The 17,715-nt window shown below is 47.4% G+C and overlaps 5 protein-coding genes across 5 annotated transcripts; 3 read left to right on the top strand and 2 right to left on the bottom strand.

Annotated features, from left to right (window-relative positions):
• Positions 1-319: 319 nt before the first annotated feature.
• Positions 320-1,606, top strand: M437DRAFT_68013 (uncharacterized protein; the record flags this gene model as incomplete). The annotated part of the gene is made up of 1 exon (XM_041025037.1): positions 320-1,606. The coding sequence occupies one exon, from the start codon at positions 320-322 to the stop codon at positions 1,604-1,606; it is 1,287 nt and encodes a 428-aa protein (XP_040877488.1).
• Positions 1,607-3,181: 1,575 nt separating this feature from the next.
• M437DRAFT_28542 (uncharacterized protein) lies at positions 3,182-3,355 on the bottom strand (the record flags this gene model as incomplete). Its single annotated transcript, XM_041019140.1, has 1 exon — positions 3,182-3,355. A coding segment is annotated over one exon (174 nt), but the record flags the coding sequence as incomplete, so codon positions are not given.
• A 3,511-nt stretch (positions 3,356-6,866) lies between these two features.
• On the bottom strand, positions 6,867-8,918 carry M437DRAFT_15474 (uncharacterized protein; the record flags this gene model as incomplete). Its single annotated transcript, XM_041018812.1, has 2 exons — positions 6,867-8,617; positions 8,783-8,918. Coding segments are annotated over 2 exons (1,887 nt in total), but the record flags the coding sequence as incomplete, so codon positions are not given.
• A 1,342-nt stretch (positions 8,919-10,260) lies between these two features.
• On the top strand, positions 10,261-12,373 carry M437DRAFT_54061 (alkaline phosphatase-like protein; the record flags this gene model as incomplete). Its single annotated transcript, XM_041022626.1, has 2 exons — positions 10,261-10,782; positions 10,886-12,373. The coding sequence occupies 2 exons, from the start codon at positions 10,261-10,263 to the stop codon at positions 12,371-12,373; spliced, it is 2,010 nt and encodes a 669-aa protein (XP_040877485.1).
• A 776-nt stretch (positions 12,374-13,149) lies between these two features.
• M437DRAFT_54267 (alpha/beta hydrolase fold protein) lies at positions 13,150-14,061 on the top strand (the record flags this gene model as incomplete). Its single annotated transcript, XM_041022657.1, has 1 exon — positions 13,150-14,061. One exon carries the CDS (start codon positions 13,150-13,152, stop codon positions 14,059-14,061), a length of 912 nt encoding a protein of 303 aa, XP_040877484.1.
• Between the last annotated feature and the right edge of the window lie 3,654 nt (positions 14,062-17,715).

The following is a 17,715-nucleotide window of genomic DNA, read 5'->3' as shown; positions in this document are numbered from 1 at the left end:
TATTGGTAGCGGGCATGATAGTAACAGAGCACGTTCCCCATATGACAATGTTGTGGCATATGACAATGTTGTGGGGAGATGCTCCACAATTCATGTGTAAGCCCCAGATCCTTCGACGTTACATTCAGATCTGAATTGCGGGATCAAAGCTGTTTGGGATTATTGCTTATCAAATCTCAACGGGCGGGTCTACCATATCCCCACTAACCCAGCCTCGAAGTCGTGACTGGGTGAGAGACATCATGCAATTCATAAATAGCAGGGGTCTCTTTGTTAGACGTCTCGTTCGAACCTTCAAGAAGCTTACCGCGATTGCATCATGAAGCCAATCTCTGCCTCTCTGCTTGCGGTGTCTTTGAGTGTTGGCTTTGCCAATGCTCAAGGTACGAGAATTTCTACCGTCACAAGCACCACAACTCTGTCCACGCAAACCATCTCCAGCTGTACTTTGCCGGGCAGCCCTACTACTGTCACCCGTACTCATACTGTCCAGACAGTCTCCAGCTGCCCTCCTTCCGGCAGTCCAACCAACAATCCCGGCAATCCTAACAACAACCCGGGCACTCCTGGCAGTCCTGCCAACCCTGCCGACCCTGGTACCGGCGATAGTGTTCCGTCAACCTTGACTATCATTGTCACCCCAACTTCTTCTCCCGGGCCGAACCCATCGCCCACTGGGTCTCCGGGTCCGAAAAACCCTGCCAATCCTGGTACCGGCAATAACGTCCCGTCCACCTTGACTATCATCGTCACCCCAACCTCTTCTCCTGGGCCGAACTCATCACCCACTGGGTCTCCAGGGCCAAATGACCCTGCCAGCCCTGCCAGCCCTGGCAACCCAGGCAACCCAGGCAACCCAGGCAACCCAGGCTCGGGCAACACTGGCGGTGGCAATCCAGGCAACCCCGGCTCGAACAATGATAATGGAGGGGGCAATCCTAGCACTCCAGGCGGTGACAATCCTGGTGGCAATCCTGGTAACCCAGGCTCAAACAATGGTGGCGGCAGTCCTGGTAGCTCAGGCTCAGGTAACACCGGTGGTGGCAACCCTGATGGCAGCCCTGGCACTCCCAGCTCGAACAATGGCAATAGTGGCAGCAGTCCCGGCACCCCGGGCGCAAGCAATCCTATTGGCTCAGGCACCGGTACTGGCAGCTCTACCATCCCCGGCTCGAATAACAACAATGGTGGGAGCCCGGGCTCTGGTACAGGAGACGTTAACCCTTCAAGCAATGGCTCAGGAAGCGGCAACCCCTCGGGCAATGGCTCAGGAAATGACAGCCCCTCGGGCAATGGCTCAGGAAATGACAGCCCCTCGGGCAATGGCTCTGCCTCTGGCTCTGCCTCTGGCAATGGCTCTGGCAATGGCTCTGGCAATGGCTCTGGCAATGGCTCTGGCAATGGCTCTGGAAATGGCTCGGCCAATGGCTCTGGCTCTGGCAATGACAGTGGCTCAGTAGATCCATCTGATGGACAAGGCAGTGGAACCCCTACCGCTTCATCCACCATGGCGGTCTACACTGGCGCAGCAAACCAAGGCTCCGCGCCTCGAATTGTCTCGGGTCTGCTTCCAGCTCTCTTCTTCTACGTCGTTCAGTTTCTTTGAGTGAGCGACATAGACGCTGAGATAGTATTCTATGGAAGGTTCTGTATGTGATTGCTTCGGTGGTAGTAATGGATGTCTGTTGTGCTCGCAAAGACAAGTTGTAGTGTTTTTGGATTGGCATCGTGTGAGAGGCGAAGTCTGTTTTTGGTTTACTGTATCGTAGAGGACCAATGTCACATGGTGCAACCACGATATACTAGTTTTCATCAAACAGAACATAAGACGAAAAACTCAGACTTTTCAATCTCACAGCTCAGTCTCACCAAGATGATCCTCTAATCTCTATCGTCACAGCGCTGCAGCAACGTCCTAGACCAAATGGACCATCCTCGCACAGCTTATCAGATTTCATAGGGATTCCATAGGGATGTGCACGTGCGGTAAACGGGCTGAGTGATGGCAAGCAAACATGAGCTCTGGTTATAACTGATCTATCGCGATCTCTTGCTAACATCTACTGGACCTGCTTGGTCTTCAAGACAAGGATCGCCGAGAATAAGTTGCTTCCAGGAAGATCGGTGTCTTTCATCGTATGTCCGCGGTCGTCCAGAGGAAAAGTCTGCAAGGACACTGGCTTGTCCAGCTGAAAATTCTGAAGGGGAACTGTCTCGTGCATCAAGTAGCCAAGGAATGGTTCGGGTATCAGGCGCCGACATTGCCGTCAGGAAATCACAATCCTTAGCTTTGTACCGAGGCACATGGGGACTCGGTCCGACCGTGTGATTGTCTAGCTCTGCTGGGGTGGAATGGGGTTAGAAGTGGTTACCTAAGAAGCCAAGCCAAATTGCTCACAAGACCCAAGAAAAGACCTAACGATGTTCGTGTTGACGTGATGGCCACGTTTCCCCAGGGAAATGCCCCGCTGCTCCATGTGGAGTTAGTAATTGAGTTGTTTGGTAAGACCGTGTGGGAGTCCGTGGCTGGGAATGGCTAGTGCCCTGTTCTCAACTCTGCTCTCGAGCCTTCAAGGTTCGATCGATGTTGAGTACGAAGATGGGAGCTGAAGTTTGGCTATAGTTCCTCGAAATTTGTTTGAGGGCTCTCAAATATGAGACAATGAAGTGGTACGGTGAATGTTAGCACGAAAAACTGCGAGCGGCCATGAGATCTAAAACTTTGAGCAAATAATAATAGATAATCAAATTCGTTGGGGTATTCTGTAGAGGTGCAACGGACTTTTATGACTATTAGAAAGACTAATTCGAATGAAGTGCATCGAGAAAGGAGAGCGCCAGCATCGCTGTCGTACGAAACGGAACGTCAGGGGCAATGGGCAGGAGTACCAGGATACGATCGCACAGTCCAATCGAATCTCTCTGGTGAGTCAGAGTTCACCAGTGACGGCCAATAGCAGGACAGTGCTTGCCAGCTATGGTCAACGTTGTTGCTGGGAGCTGACTGCGATCCAGAAATCTGGGAAACTGGAGCACTAGCAGCTGGGCTTGGTGACACGGATGCGAGACATACGCTGTAATCTGGTACGACACTAGCGTCGATACGACCATGGGATTGTTTGTATTGTTCAGACTGAGAGTCTTGATCGAAATCAGGATAGGGGCTGTGCGACGACATACGCTGGAGGCAAGAGGCTCGCAGAACATGTTGGTTTCTGGTCCAGCGTCTGTAGAACTTGGCCCCGCACAGCGGACACGGTAGGATTCGTGTCAGACGTGCTCGTTCCCGCTGGTGTCGTCTGAGATTGCTTCTTGATGAGAACGACCTGCCATTACAGCCATGATCGAAACACCTGTGAGGAGATGGAGATCGCGAGAGGTTGCGAAGTGATTGTTGACTTTGCAACGCCAGAAGGTCCATGCCCAATGTATCCTGTAGATATGGGTATCCGAACCAGGATGACGCTCTTGTCTGGGACGACTCATAGGTTTGCTCGACGGCAGGCAGCTGCGACATGGATGGAGTTGCAATCAGTGATTGACCATTCATATCTGTGGGTCCAACGATGCCGTCGCTGGGTATAGTGTATAATGTGTTCGAAGAAGACGTGTAATCTGGGAACTGCCATGTATATCCATATGACAGAGGTTCGGTAGTCATGGCGTAGCATGGTATGCCAAAGGGAGCAAGGTCTGATGTATCCAGGTTGTTCAGAGCCTTATGCGTTTTGTCAGTGAGGATTCGAAAGGTAGCTTGAATTCTCTTACATTGCTTTGACTCTGTTCGACGTACAGTCCTTCCGATTGGAGAACCATTGCGGAATCAAGTCTTCGAGACAACATTGATGCTATCTGTAGATGTGGAAGATATATGTTCAGGATCTTGTGAGCTTACTTTGAAGAGTAGTCGAGGTTGGAATCTTTGAGGCTATATATAAGCAGCTGCATGCTTTGCTTGACGCAACGTGGGCGCACATAAGCGCATGTAAGTTTCTTCTAGGGCTGTGCTTAATCCCGTCGAAAGGACCCGAAAGGACCGACCGATGATGCTACAGAGATGGTAAGGTAGTAGTGATGGTTCCGTAGTAAACTCTGGACGTTGAACTCACACAACGTCTGAGGCGGGTATACAGAGTTCATCATTCTCTCATCTAGTACAACGTCCGCCCCGAACCATTGTAAGACTGAAAACTCATGTTGAATGCGCGACTGATAGTGTATGCTCAGGACACCCAACAAGAGCTGATCATTCTGAGCAAAATTAGCCACAACGAGCAAGGGCGGATTCGCATCGTCTGCTTGCGATCGATCTGATAGTCTGCGCAAAACTCTGAATGGTTTATACAGAGCATTGTCCACGATGCTAACCAGCAGGCTAGCAACAGATACTTGCTTAGAGACTCGGAAAGACGTTACCTAGTTGCCATACCTAGCCCGTTAACGGGGCCTCGGAAGGAACGATCATCGAGGGGCGCGGTACCAATGCTCAAGCGCTTGATAATTTTGGGGAACAGCAACTTTCTTCCAAACCCCTCATCGAGTTCTCGAAAACTGTGGACTCACAACTTCTCGGATCGACTCTCAACAGTATGCGGCCAGTCATGATCATCAATGCTCCGATTCTTCCGAAACAGGTTCTGCCAAGTCTCAGGCTTCGATCTTGCAACACGCTGGACGGTTCAACATCCATGAGAGAAGCATCGGAAAGTATAGTGCTCGTTTCATCTCTCTCGTGGTCTTGTGAAACGCTTACAACATGACCTTGGACCCGGTACGAATGCGCGATGTTTGGTTTCGAAGTTGAGACCGATGATAGGGTGTCATCCGGACCTTGGGGTCAGCCACGAGTTTTCTGCATGACCGCTCGGCTGGATGAACCGCCATGAACAGGCCCCTGCATGGACTGGGGAACTGCCACGAGGATGGCTCAAGCATTGATCGCCTTATGGGTGCTGCGGGGCCCGGGACTCAAAATATTCTCATAACCTCGGTGAACAACTGCGGACATACGGGACGATCGAGAACATCAAAACAGCGCCATCACCATCATCCGGCGATGCATGCGACCTTGTCGAATCCTATAAGGCAGAATGCCATAGGCTATATTCGAACCCATAGGGCGCCATAGTTCTCAAAGCTCATAAAAAACGTGCGGCAAATTCTGGCGACGCTTCGCCGCGAACCTACTCTCAGCGCTCTAAGCTTTTACTTCTGTCACCTCAGAAGCAATTGCAATTCTGTCGTAGACTCGTGGATTTCATGCCACTTCAACTATCATTCATGTCACAGTACGCTTTCCCTCAGAAGACATCAGAGCTTCGCGGGCTTAGAAGACAAAGTTACTCACCAAGGCATGTCGGTCTGACTCTCGGCACTTGGCGGTGTTTTTCGGTCATGATCAACGAAAATGGAACGGAGTTCGGTGCCGTAAAGATTGAGATCTGATTTCGCTTTGCGCCTGACATTGTGTCCCTGATGGCACAGGAAGCAAGCTGCTCCGTTAATCTCAAGGACTGTCTCAGCGCAACTCGATGCAACCGAGGAAGTCTGGGTATGATCCGAAGGTCCTGAAAATGATTTTTTGTGATGGCGTCGACCTCCAGCTGATCATACCCCAGAAAACTACGCCGTTGAAATAGGGACTGGTCGCCAAACCACACCACAGATTTTAGAGTTGGCGTAAGACTTTCACGCTAACGGGTAGCCTATCACAGACGAGGAGGTTCAGGGAAAAAACAGGAGCTTGTTCAGAATGAGAAGGAGATGAGAGAGCGCAAACTAAGCCTTGAAGAGTACAGAGAGAATAGAAGCTTTCCCCGAAACAGCTGTAGCAAAACCTTTTCAATCCCATGGTGTCAATGATCCCAGAGACTCCAGGCGTATAGTCACGCAGACGTATGTTTCAATTGCATTGCAACAAACAGTGTTGATCCCGCCGGTCCGTTGTACAAAGCAGCTGAAGAGTTGACCTTCTTGACACCACTCATCGAGACGGCGAAGTTTACCTGGTTTCCGAGAACGGCCTCATCGTTCTCAAAAGGGCACACTACAATTCTATGTAACACAGTGTCTCGTACACAGCTCGCTGCAACCAGTCAAGGGCGCGTCCTGGTCAGGGTCCCGACTCTATAAGTTGAGCTTTTCTTTACAGGCCTACAATGCGACTTGTGGGATGAAATGCCAAGCGTGTGCGCTCAGTTTCCGCGGCTCCGACTTGACGTCGGAGCCAGGACCTGACAATACGAGTATCGACTCATCAACCATTGATGTCTGGTTCTAGTCCATGTAACAAGAGAGACATATACTGGAGAACTTGATACTGCCGGACTAAAGATATCTTCAGCGATGTATAATCACTGATGAGACCTGCAGATTATCTTGTGCCGGCATTGTGTGCACGAGTAGCAATGAGGGAAATCTGGGCCCTTGACGATATTATATGGTAGGCCTCCTACCTGCGCGAATTCTGTGCGGGAACATCCCAAGGTAGATGCAATAGATCACCCAATGCTGGAATTTTGGGGACCCGAGTTCAAAAGAAGTATTCATGGTCGTCAAAAATTACCGACAGGCAAATTATCAAACTGCGGCCAAAAATCCATGGTCAGATAGTTGTCCTCGACATTATCGGCCAACAGATCACTCCAGAGACTTTCGTGACCATTCATCAAAGACTCATCCGTGCCTAGCGGCGGGCCGACCATGTCGTTGGGAGCGTCTGATTCTGTCTGGACTGTGTGATATGCGATTCGATGAGCGTTTTCAGTCGGCACCTGGGTCATACGGAATGTAGACGCATCTGACGCTCTGACTTCGTGCGTTTGGTTGCTCAGTCGCAAGGACATATGCTTGGTCGTCTGCGCAGAGAGACTTTCGAGGATAGGGCCATATCGCCAGACCGGTGCACTCTTGAGTCCTGCTTCGGCTAGATGGCCCTGTCCCACTTTTGCTAGCTGGTATAAGCTTTCAACAGTCATCATGTTGCCCTTGTTCAAGTCTGTGCCAAATAAGTCTGTGGGAATACGATGACGGCTCAACTGAATGATGTATATGTGAATTATCGAAATCGCAGAGAAGGCAATGTACTGCGAGAACCAGAATGCTGGGAACAGTACCCGGTTTTGTGGTGAACTGCTGATGAGATCTACGACGTCTCGTGCTGTACGGATGCAGGTACGCAGTTGATCTCGGTATTGGTGAACCTCTGACTCGGACAGACTCGTGGAGAGGTCTCGTAGGAGAAGTGTTCGGGTGATAAACATAATAGAATGTAAACGTGCCAAAGTAAGAATAGAGTGTTGGCGCCTGAAACTTGGTATGAGACTGCTGGGGTGAATCACGCCAGATAAGATTGGCGGTAGCGTTGATTGCCAATCTTGAACTTCCAGACCTCTACAGATGGCTGCTTCGACGTGGGAACGTTCAGTGACCGTTGGCAGACGATTTTGTTCTTGCGAAGCTCTGGCAAGAACGATACCAATCTTAATATGAGCAAGGGTGGCTTGAAGAAGGCAGTCTCGACCGTGCGCTGAGGTCTGCTGTCGTACACCTTCAGCAGTGAGATCCTCATCATTCACTGCCATCGGCAATGCTTGATTGGTGTCATCGATGTGAAGCAACGGCATACGACCCATTATAATGCTCAAGTATTTGTCTAGAGTAAAAGCACACCAGAACAATCGTCTGTGCATCTGTACTATTATTGAGTCCAAAGCCGTGCTGCCAGATCTTTCGACCGTCTTACGATGCATACCCACAGCTTGCATGAGCTGAACCATCGTACCGAACGTGAATAAAGCTTTGTTCGGTCTTGACGAAGAGAGCAGATATTGAACTGCCGCGAATCTAGCCTGGACAGACTCGAGGCGCGGTGGACCACTCTCTGTTGAGAGCAATTTTTCCCCTTTTCGGTAATACATCTCGCTCGATTGCCAGCCTCGATGACTGGCATCGATCGTGTCACCATCGGAGTTGATAGTAAACACGGCGGCAGAGGCAAATATCAGTAAGATACACGCTTGAGCAGAAATTGGCACATCGGCTTTGTCGTAGATTCGATCCAGCCATCGATGTACGGTAGGTTCATGCATGTATCGATATGTTGGTGATGCAAATTCGAAGTACCTATCAAGAAGCTGGCTGGCAACCGTGTGATCAGGCCAAACAAACTGCGTGATGTCTGGCCGGTCGATTGTTGCATCGCCGAATGATAAGGTTGATGTGTCTGTTTCGGCACTCGACAAGGGGCGTGTAAGAAGATTCTGTGCCTGGTCGGAGCTTCTTAATGCTTGATTCAAGAAAGATTGAGCACTGGAAGGTCCAAGGTACTGTTCGTTGATAGTTCCGGCTGCTTCTGGTGCGTCCAGAGAAGGGTGAATTGATACTAACAAATCAGTAGCTGTCTCGTGTTCTGGCTGGACACGAGACGACGGAGCATCCCTAGAGGATTGCCTTCTAGCTGATTGGCCCGTCCCGCCGTTTTGAGAAGGAGTCTGGTGAACACCGGAAGGTTCTTGAGTGACCGAGTGTAGAGGTCCAGATGTGATTTGATTAGATGCAGTTTGAGTTGGGTAATGAACGTATCCCGATGACGCAGGAGACGGAGGAATAGCAATTCCTTGATGGATCTGACGTTAGCACGTGCGAACGACTCAAAGCGGCTGACCATAGTGGTAAGTAAGTCCAAGAGGTACAGCTTTTCCACGTCACTACGAGACGCGTCTTCTCTGGACCGCGCTCGTGCGTCGCATAGACCGGACAGCCCATGTTTCCCATCACGTACCTCTATTGTACTGAGCCTCGTACGTGCATCTACCTCTCACCTTAATACATGGCGCACATGGTTGATCGCCGGTGCAGCGTTTCTTTCTTGATTTGCAGACGTCGCAAGCTCGCGTGACTTTCTGCCGTTTACGCGCGCGAGTCTGCGCTGTATCAGGACTCGTATTGTCGTTAAACTGCTCGACTTCTTCTCTTGAGCTTGCCATCTCATGACGGTGATGATAGCAAATGTGCAGGTGTTGTCGGATATGTTGCTTAGGACAGGAAAGGGAGCAAGGAGAAGGCGGAAGCGGAGAAGTTGCTTCCGTGGCGGAAACCAATCACGCACGGACTCCATCAGACAACCACACATCGCTCTCCCCCACGACGACATCGTGTGAGCGTAACGATGATTACGATTATGATGTGTGTGTGCTAGATGACTGGCAATACAGTTGTATGCCTTGAAAGCTTGCTCCTGAATTTCTTGGTTCGATTCGGTTTGTCATGATTGAAGTGGTGAAGACATGTATGTGAAATGGCTCCTTTGTAAACAAATTGCTTTGTACTATCAACGACGGTGAAACCAGAAGTGATCTGGCGTGCGATCATGGTCAGGAAAGTATCGCCATCATTGAAGACTTCATCGACATGTGATCTTACCAAAATCTTACCAATATGAGCCTCCCACAATCACTTCCTGCACGAAAAACTGATTGCAAGATACAGGTGGAGGTACAACCCTGCTCTCAGCTCGATATCAGTGCCAAGCATTTCCGAAAACCGAGGTAGAGGGAGAGCTGCCAAGCCGAAATCCCAATCGTCCAGATTGATATGGACCAGCGCGAGCAGGACTTGAAGCTGCTAGAACCGAGAAGGAATTTTGGGCCCTAGTAAGGAAGCCAATGAGCAGAGCAGGTGTTCACACGCATACTGGCATCACTCAACAGAAGCGGTGACATGCTCTGCATCCAGCCCCAGTCATTGAAGCCATCGAAAACAGCCATATCTCAACATGGAAGGTCGTTGTATGCACGAAGCACAACGTGCCTCAGACGATTGGTCTGAAACGTGCCACCCAAGGAGCGACAAGCAAATCTTTTGCAAGCCTCTTTCCTCTCCGCCCAGTGCCAAGCCTTGGCGCGAGCCTCCACTTTTCGCTGCACAGCAGCTCTTTCTTACCAAGACGCCTTCCAACATTCAAACTTTACTCTTGACAAGACTGCGCCAAGAGCGCCTCGATGTTTGGCGCATACGGTCGAAAGCGATAGACTATTCCTGCTCGCGCTGCTCACCACGCGATGTCAACGTGAAGGCGCAGTCATGAGCTTGCATGGCATGATCTATCGAATTCATTGGCTAGACAAGACGGACGCGCCGTTGCGAGGTGCTCAAATGGTCGGTATAAATGTAGTTTGAGTCCAGGTATGTTGCGAGGTTGTAGGTCTTGTTTGTCCAATTTCCTTGCATCTCTGTTCATTGCTTCTTCTCGCTTCGAAGATGCGCTTCAGTACCGCTTGTGTCGTCTGCACTGCCGCCGTCATTGGCCAGGCATCTGCGCAGACTTTCCGACGCCTCGGTGCTTGTCCCACTCTGGGTTGTATCTTCCCTCCGGACCAAAGCGATTTTCTCCCTGGACAATGGTTCGACATCCGTCTTGAGACGCATGCACCCCAGAATGGTAGTGAAGTCGTCCCCGGCTACCTGACTCCTGACGAAAAGTTCACCTTCACCATTGCTAAGGATGGCAAGCAGAAGGACTGCCAGAACGCTGCTGCCTACTTCAAAGTTGACGAGCCTGCCATTGAGAGATGGAACTTCACTTGGTACGAGGATCTGTTTGCTGAGGCTGCCAAGACACCTTCGATGGTTAAGGTTGCCTCGAAAGCCTACAGAAAGGTCGCCCTGTACGAACCTGGTAACTACATCGCTACCCTCACCTATGCCAATGGTAGTGTCACCCAAGCCAACTGGACTGTTCGCGACACCAAGATCTCGCAGAAGGCCAAGAACGTCATCATGGTACGTGACCGCTTCGATCATCCGGACAAATATCTGTCGGGTGGAAGATTACATGATATCCTTTTGACCCTAAACTACTGGTGTGCTGACTGCGGCTTTCCAGTTCATTGGAGATGGCATGACTACTAACATGATCACCGCTGCTCGTCTGATCGCCCACCAGAGCGTCAACGGCAAGTATCAGACCCGTATGGCCATGGACAAGTTCCCTGTCTTGGGTCACCAAATGACTCACTCTATCGACTCTTTCATCACTGACTCTGCCAACTCTGCCACTGCTCTCTACACTGGCCACAAGAGTACCGTCAACGCTCTTGGAGTCTATGCTGATTCCTCTCCTAATCCTCTCGATGACCCTAAGGTCCAGTCCATTGCTGAACTCTTCCACGAAGTTCGTGGTGGTGGTGTTGGTATCGTTTCTACTGCCTTCATTGCTGATGCTACTCCTGGTGCTTTGACGGCCCACACTCGCAATCGTGGTCAGTACGGCAACGTTGTTGATTCCTTCCTGAACGGTATTACCAACTACACCTGGCCCTCTTGGAACGGTCCCGATGTTCTTTTTGGTGGCGGTGCCGAGCAGTTCATCCCCAGCAGCAAGTCCTTCCAAGGAAAGGACTATTACCAGGAGTTCAGAAACAAGGGTTACAATGTCATCCAGAACAACACTGCTCTTCAAGCCGCGCCTAACACTGAGCGTACCCTCGGTATTTTCTCCGTCTCAAACATGGCAAAGTGGCTTGACAGAAACGTCTACAAGAACAACACTCAAATTCCCAAGACTGCTCCTGATGGCAGCAGCGCCGCCGCAACTGATCAGCCCGGTCTCAAGGAGATGACTCTCAAGGCTGTTGATATCTTGCACAAGCGCAACCCTGACAAGGGTTTCTTCTTGATGTCTGAGGCAGCCTCCATTGACAAGCAAATGCATGTGCTGGATTATGACCGTGCTCTTGGTGAACTTCTAGAACTTGACGACACTGTCAAAGCCACTCTTAAGCATCTCGAAGAGATTGGCGAGCTGGACAATACCCTTGTTATCGTCACCGCTGATCACGGTCACGGCTTTGATGTCACTGGCAGTGTCGATACCAAATACATGGATGCTCAAACCAGCGACCGCAAGAAGCGTGATGCAGTCGGTATCTACGAGCAATCTGGTCTCTCGCAATACATGGTTGCCAATCACTCTGCGCCAATCGGGAGCGACCAGAACCTCGTCTACTCAGCTGGTGTCGACTTCCCTGTTAACTGGGACCCTCGCTACACTCTGCAATCTGGCCTTGCCACTTTCCCTGATCACCGCGAGAACTACCGCGTCCACAAGAATGGACCTCGTGTTCCTGCTCTCAACATTACTGGCTTTTCTTCAAACGACTACTATGTTAACTACATCGATGCCGTTACTGGCTTTGTCGTCAACGGCACACTCCCCGTCTCGGCTGACCAGGGTGTGCACTCACTTACTGATGTTCCTGTCTTTGCTCAAGGCCCTTGCCAAAGTGCTTTCGGAGGTGTCTACAACAACGTCGATATCTTCTACAACATTGCTACTTGCTTGCGTCTACAAAGAACCAAGGCTTCCAAGTAGAAACCTAACAGGAGGGGAAAGTTAATCTCGGGTATATTATTTTGGAGCAGAGTAATCCCAGAAAATTTTGGCAATCTTGAAAAATGTATAGTAGAATCTTTTGGAATATGACCCCCTCAGCTAAGAGAGGTCGCACAATCAAGATAAGAATTATCAGCTAGGATTCCAATTTCGAGTGCATCGTAAGGCGCTCGCGATCACGTGGTCAGCATATAGTCTGTATCGACTTCTATTCTCCTTCCCAAAGTTGTCAAGACGTTATCTAGAGCTTAGGGCTGAGAATTGATACGAGGGCTCGGTTTCGGTCATTGAACCCCGATTAGGGAACACAGCGACAAATCAAGCGCGGATACTCCCAGTCGCAGCATTCATCTAGGAATGAGCTTGTCTTCGGTATCGTCTAACATAGCTCGGGATTGCATTGACAGCGGCTGTGACCAATTAGAGAAAGAATACATCGTATCGACGCGCGTCAAGATTCCTTCGCGATTCCTTCCAACTTGACAAGCTTCCAGCACGACCAATCAGAAAGTATCAACAAAGAATGAACCAGTCGATCAGTATTGGGGCCACAGTTCATAAAGCCCATAGTGTGCCTATAGCACAACGCCAAGTTCCTCCATCGCGAAGACCTTTGCTCGCACCTATTGGTGTATAGAGAACTGTTAGTCTCCCTCGAAGCAAAGCAACACAACCAGTCGGCAACTCACAGTTACCTTTGAGCGACTTACTGGAGCACCTCCAAACACTTATTCGGAGAAAAAATCCCAAGGAAGATGTCTGCAAAACAGATCAAGGACTGCATCCAAACAGAGGCTGGCGCAATCGAAGCCAAAGTACTAGGCAGCGGCACTCCAATACTCGTGATACACGGCAGCCCAGGCGGCATCGACAGTGCAATCGCAATGAGTCGTTTTCTTCTAGACCAAGAGGGCGAATTCCAGACTATATGCCTCTCGCGCATGGATTATCTCAATACTCCGTTGTCCAAAGATGACAGCTCGATCAATGCAGAAGCGGATCTGATTGCTGCTTTACTCGACACTTTGAATATCTCTCGCGCTGGTGTGTTGGCATGGTCGGGAGGAGGACCTGTCGCTTTTCAGCTAGCTGCACGACACCCAACACGAGTGTCTTGTGTGATGGCTATCGCGACTGTGAGCTCAAAGTATATCCCGCCCAAGCCTTGCATAATCGATCGCATCATGTTCGGCACACGATTCGGAGAGCATGTGATAAAGTACCTGGCTTCTCATGCACCAGACCACATAGTGGCACAAGCACTAGAGCAGGAAGGCTCTCTCGGACGCGATGAGCTACAGACCCAAATCGCACACGTCCTAGCCAACTCATCGCAACGACAGCTTATTCTCGACACAGCGGTAACCGTGAACATAGGAAACGAGCGCAAAGCCGGCTGGAAAAACGATATGGCGGATTTCGCAGCCATTGGTCGACTAGACCTCGAGCAAATTGAATGTTCCGTTTTGCTTGTGCATGGTGATGCTGATACGGATGCGCCTTTGCATTATAGCCAGGATGCACATCAGCGTTTGCGCAATAGTGAGCTTGTGACGATACCTCGAGGCACGCATTTGGGGTTTTATGCACATCCACAGGCGTGTGAGATGCAGGCAAGAGCGAAAGAGTGGTTTCAGTATCATGCAAAAGAAGCTGAAGAGCATTGATGATGAAAGCCACCAGGACTTCTCATTTGCGAGACAAAAGCGTCGAGATCACCCTAGCTGCTTCCCTCGCTTCCTCCGCAGCTTCAAGACTCAGTCGTCCATCATCGGCGACCTCTACAAATCTTCTCTGCCAGAACCTCCATCGCTGTCTCGTAATATCCTGATTCCCTCCTTGAGCCGCCCACAAAACTCCAGGTCGCCAACTACAGTTTCGCAACTCAAAAAGAATGTTCCCAGCGAGCGTGAACCAGACTGCCGCAGCCCAGACCTTGTACTTTTCTAGATGCTTCCTTGGATGTGAAGTTGGCAAGGCTTCTGAGGAGGTCTCCAGGGCATCGACGATGGTGGACCAGCAACGCCCGCGAGTAGACTGAGACAGGGCATTGGACTCTCCTGACGGGTCGTGACATAGTAACATAGCACAAAAGGTGTTGATGTTTGCCCATTGTCTTCCAACTTCCTGCTTAGCCGCAGTGAAATTCGCAGACGCATCGATAGGTAGATAGGCCTCCAACCCCTGCATTCTCTCTTCCAAAGCCCTTTTCAAGCTTGATCCTTCGTCTTCGCGCTTCTCTCCACGTGCGCTCGGATTCTGGATTCAGCGAGAAAGAGATGGGAATATCGCTCGAAATCTCAGCACAGTGGTGGCGATGGATGGAATTCCATTTGGAATTTCCACACTTTCCATATGGAATTGAACTGGAGTTGGAATAGCTATTAGATCCATGGAGTATCCATTCCATATGGAACTCCATTTGGATTCCATGGAACTGCCAAGACAGTCCTAATTAGGTATAGTAGCTGCTCTTAGCACTAAAAATTCTGCATGGCAATAAGCTTGTATCCTTTAACTCTATACCAACTTATCAATACCTCTAACTACTTGCTTCAATGGCCTCTCAACTCTCCTTAAATTCTTTTCTTAGCTTATTTCGCTTATTTGATAATGATGATACTTTATCTATACTTAGCTCTACACCTGCAACCTCCTAACTTAATATCCCTTCAAATTATTAACAAACTAACGACTTTAAAAGTCTAGCAACTTAAGATGGACCTTAAACACTAACCCCCTAAGGCTATTACTCTAGACTTGACTAGAATAGGGTTGCTAATAGATTTAAAGCTTATAAAGATGGCAAAGGCAATGTCAATAGCTAGATCTGGCTTCATGGTTAGCGAATATAAAAAGAGTTAGAAGAAAAACAATACCATTAGCTCTATAAGAAGTGTTAACCACGGAAAGGCAAGCTTTGTCTTCTAATTAAGTATGTTAATGGTATAGGAGGTGTCCATAACCATCTTAAGGATGCCCACTCTCTTAATTAACATGGACTAATATAACGAAAGCGGCTATTTAGCTTAATTGAGAATAGTCTATCTTCTCAACTAGCTACTCTAACCATTAGCTTAACAATTGACAAGTACTTAATTAAGTTTGATCCTCCTACTTTTAAAGCTCTCTTATTAGACTATGTTGTTTTAGAGAATGAGGCCTTTAACACACTTAAATCTACACGACTATAAGCTATTCTTAAGTATCTTAATCTAGTTGTTAACTAACCTGGCTGTCTTCTAACCTATATAACCTTAGCTACCTGGATTTAAGCTGCATATAAGATTAATATTATAAAGGTTATGAATATACTTTAAGCAGCATTAAGTAGTATTCATCTCTCATTTAATCTTTAGACCTCTCGAGCTTGTTAAGCTTTTTATGGTATAATAGTACACTTTTATAATGCTAATTATAATTATAGAAACTTTTTACTTGCACTTCCATACCACCAAGGCGATCATTCTAGAACTAACATCTCTTAAACCCTTTAAAACATCATTGGTACCTTTAAGATTAAACATAAGCTTAGCTACTTCTAATGTGACAATGCCTCTAATAATAATACTTGCCTATAAGACCTTGCTTAAGTATATGGATTTGATTTTAAGGAGCATCGACTACGTTGTATTAGCCATATTATTAACCTTATTGCACGTGCCTTACTCTTTAGCAATGATCTAGATGCATTTGAGTCTATAATTATAGTTAGCATTAAAGATCTACTTGCTTAGAGAAGAAAAGGGCCTTATGGCAAGTTCCATAATATTAATACCTAGATTCGTGCTTCTTCTTAAAGGCGTGAGCGTTTTAAGTTCTTTTAAGGTAACCATCCATTAATAGATAAGTCAACTAGAGAATAAAAGGCTAATACTCTTAATCTAATTGCTAATAATAATACTTGTTGGAATGCTTTTTATAAGTCTCTTAAACGTAGTCTCCTTCAAAAGGGACCTATTTAAGATTACTTAGAAGAAGTTTATAATAACTAGGTAGCAGTTGTTAGCAAGTATAAGAGAAACTATCCTAGCAAGCTACTTCCTCCTTTAATATTAAAGGATAGACCTTCTATTATTAATGACTAGCTTACCCTAAATGACTAGCAAGTTTTGACTTAATATAGTAAGATTCTTTAACCTCTTAATAAAGCTATAATGATTCTTTAAGGCCATAGAGAAGGTGGTACTTAGGGATCAGTTTAGCAGACAATTCCTATTATGGAAGGGCTCTTAAAGTATTTTAAAGATCTTAAGGACAGATATTAACTAGCACCCTCTAATCTAATTGCACCTACTTAAGAAGAGCTGTTTTCTTAACAGACTTAATAGACTTAACAAGCTTAACCCTCCTAAAGGCAACCTCGAAAAACATGTGCAGGAAAAGCAATTGGATCCTAAGTAACCTAACTTCTTAAAGCAAGTTAACTACTAACACTAATAGCTACATAAGAGCCATTCTCTATTATACCTGTTAATCTTTCTTAAGAATAAGACTTGGACTATTATCAAACTCTTTATATCCAAATTAACTAGGGTTAGATAAAGCTTAATGAGTATTATAAGAGAACAGATGATTCATCTATCTATGTTACTGCTCTTATACTCCATCTAGCATTTACTTAGGCCTATATTAAGGACATTTGGAAGGATAGACCTAATTAGATCCTACAACACAAAGCTAAGGTTCTTAAAATATGGCAAAAGTATTTAAGCATTACAATCTTATAGCTAAGCTTAATACTAACCTTAACTAACCGCCGGCCGATGTTAAAGCTATTTAATCTTAGAAGCAAAGGGCCTAATCCTATGGCTAATGATAAATATCAACGTTAGTATCTTCGCGAAAGAGATAAGTTAATGGTTAATACACCTCCTCTTTAATACTAGGCAACTAAGGTAATTAGTTTGACATATCCACAGTTGCAAAAGTTGGCCCTTAACTTATATATAATCCCTATAATGTCTAATGAGCTAGAGCAAGTATTTAGCTTAACTGGATTAATAATTACACCTTATAGATTAATACTATCACTAAAAAACATTGTAGCATCTTAATGTCTCCGAAGTTAATTAAAAGAAGGTCTTGCTACTTTTAATATCTTTAATTAACTTGCATTGCACTTGGATAGGCTTAAACAACAAGAATAATAAGAGGATTTGGATATCTAAATTAAGCTTAAATATTCTTAAGGCTTGAAACCATTAAAATAACTTCCTATCTAGTATTAACTTCTCTACCCTTAAAGCCCTTAAACATTCTTAAGGCTTAAAACCATCAAAATAACTTCCTGTCTAGCATTAACTTCTCTGCCCTTAAAG

Source organism: Aureobasidium melanogenum (assembly GCF_000721775.1).
Source record: "Aureobasidium melanogenum CBS 110374 unplaced genomic scaffold scaffold_19, whole genome shotgun sequence".
NCBI classification, from domain to species: Eukaryota; Fungi; Ascomycota; class Dothideomycetes; order Dothideales; family Saccotheciaceae; genus Aureobasidium; species Aureobasidium melanogenum.
This window is presented reverse-complemented; position numbering and strand designations above follow the sequence as displayed.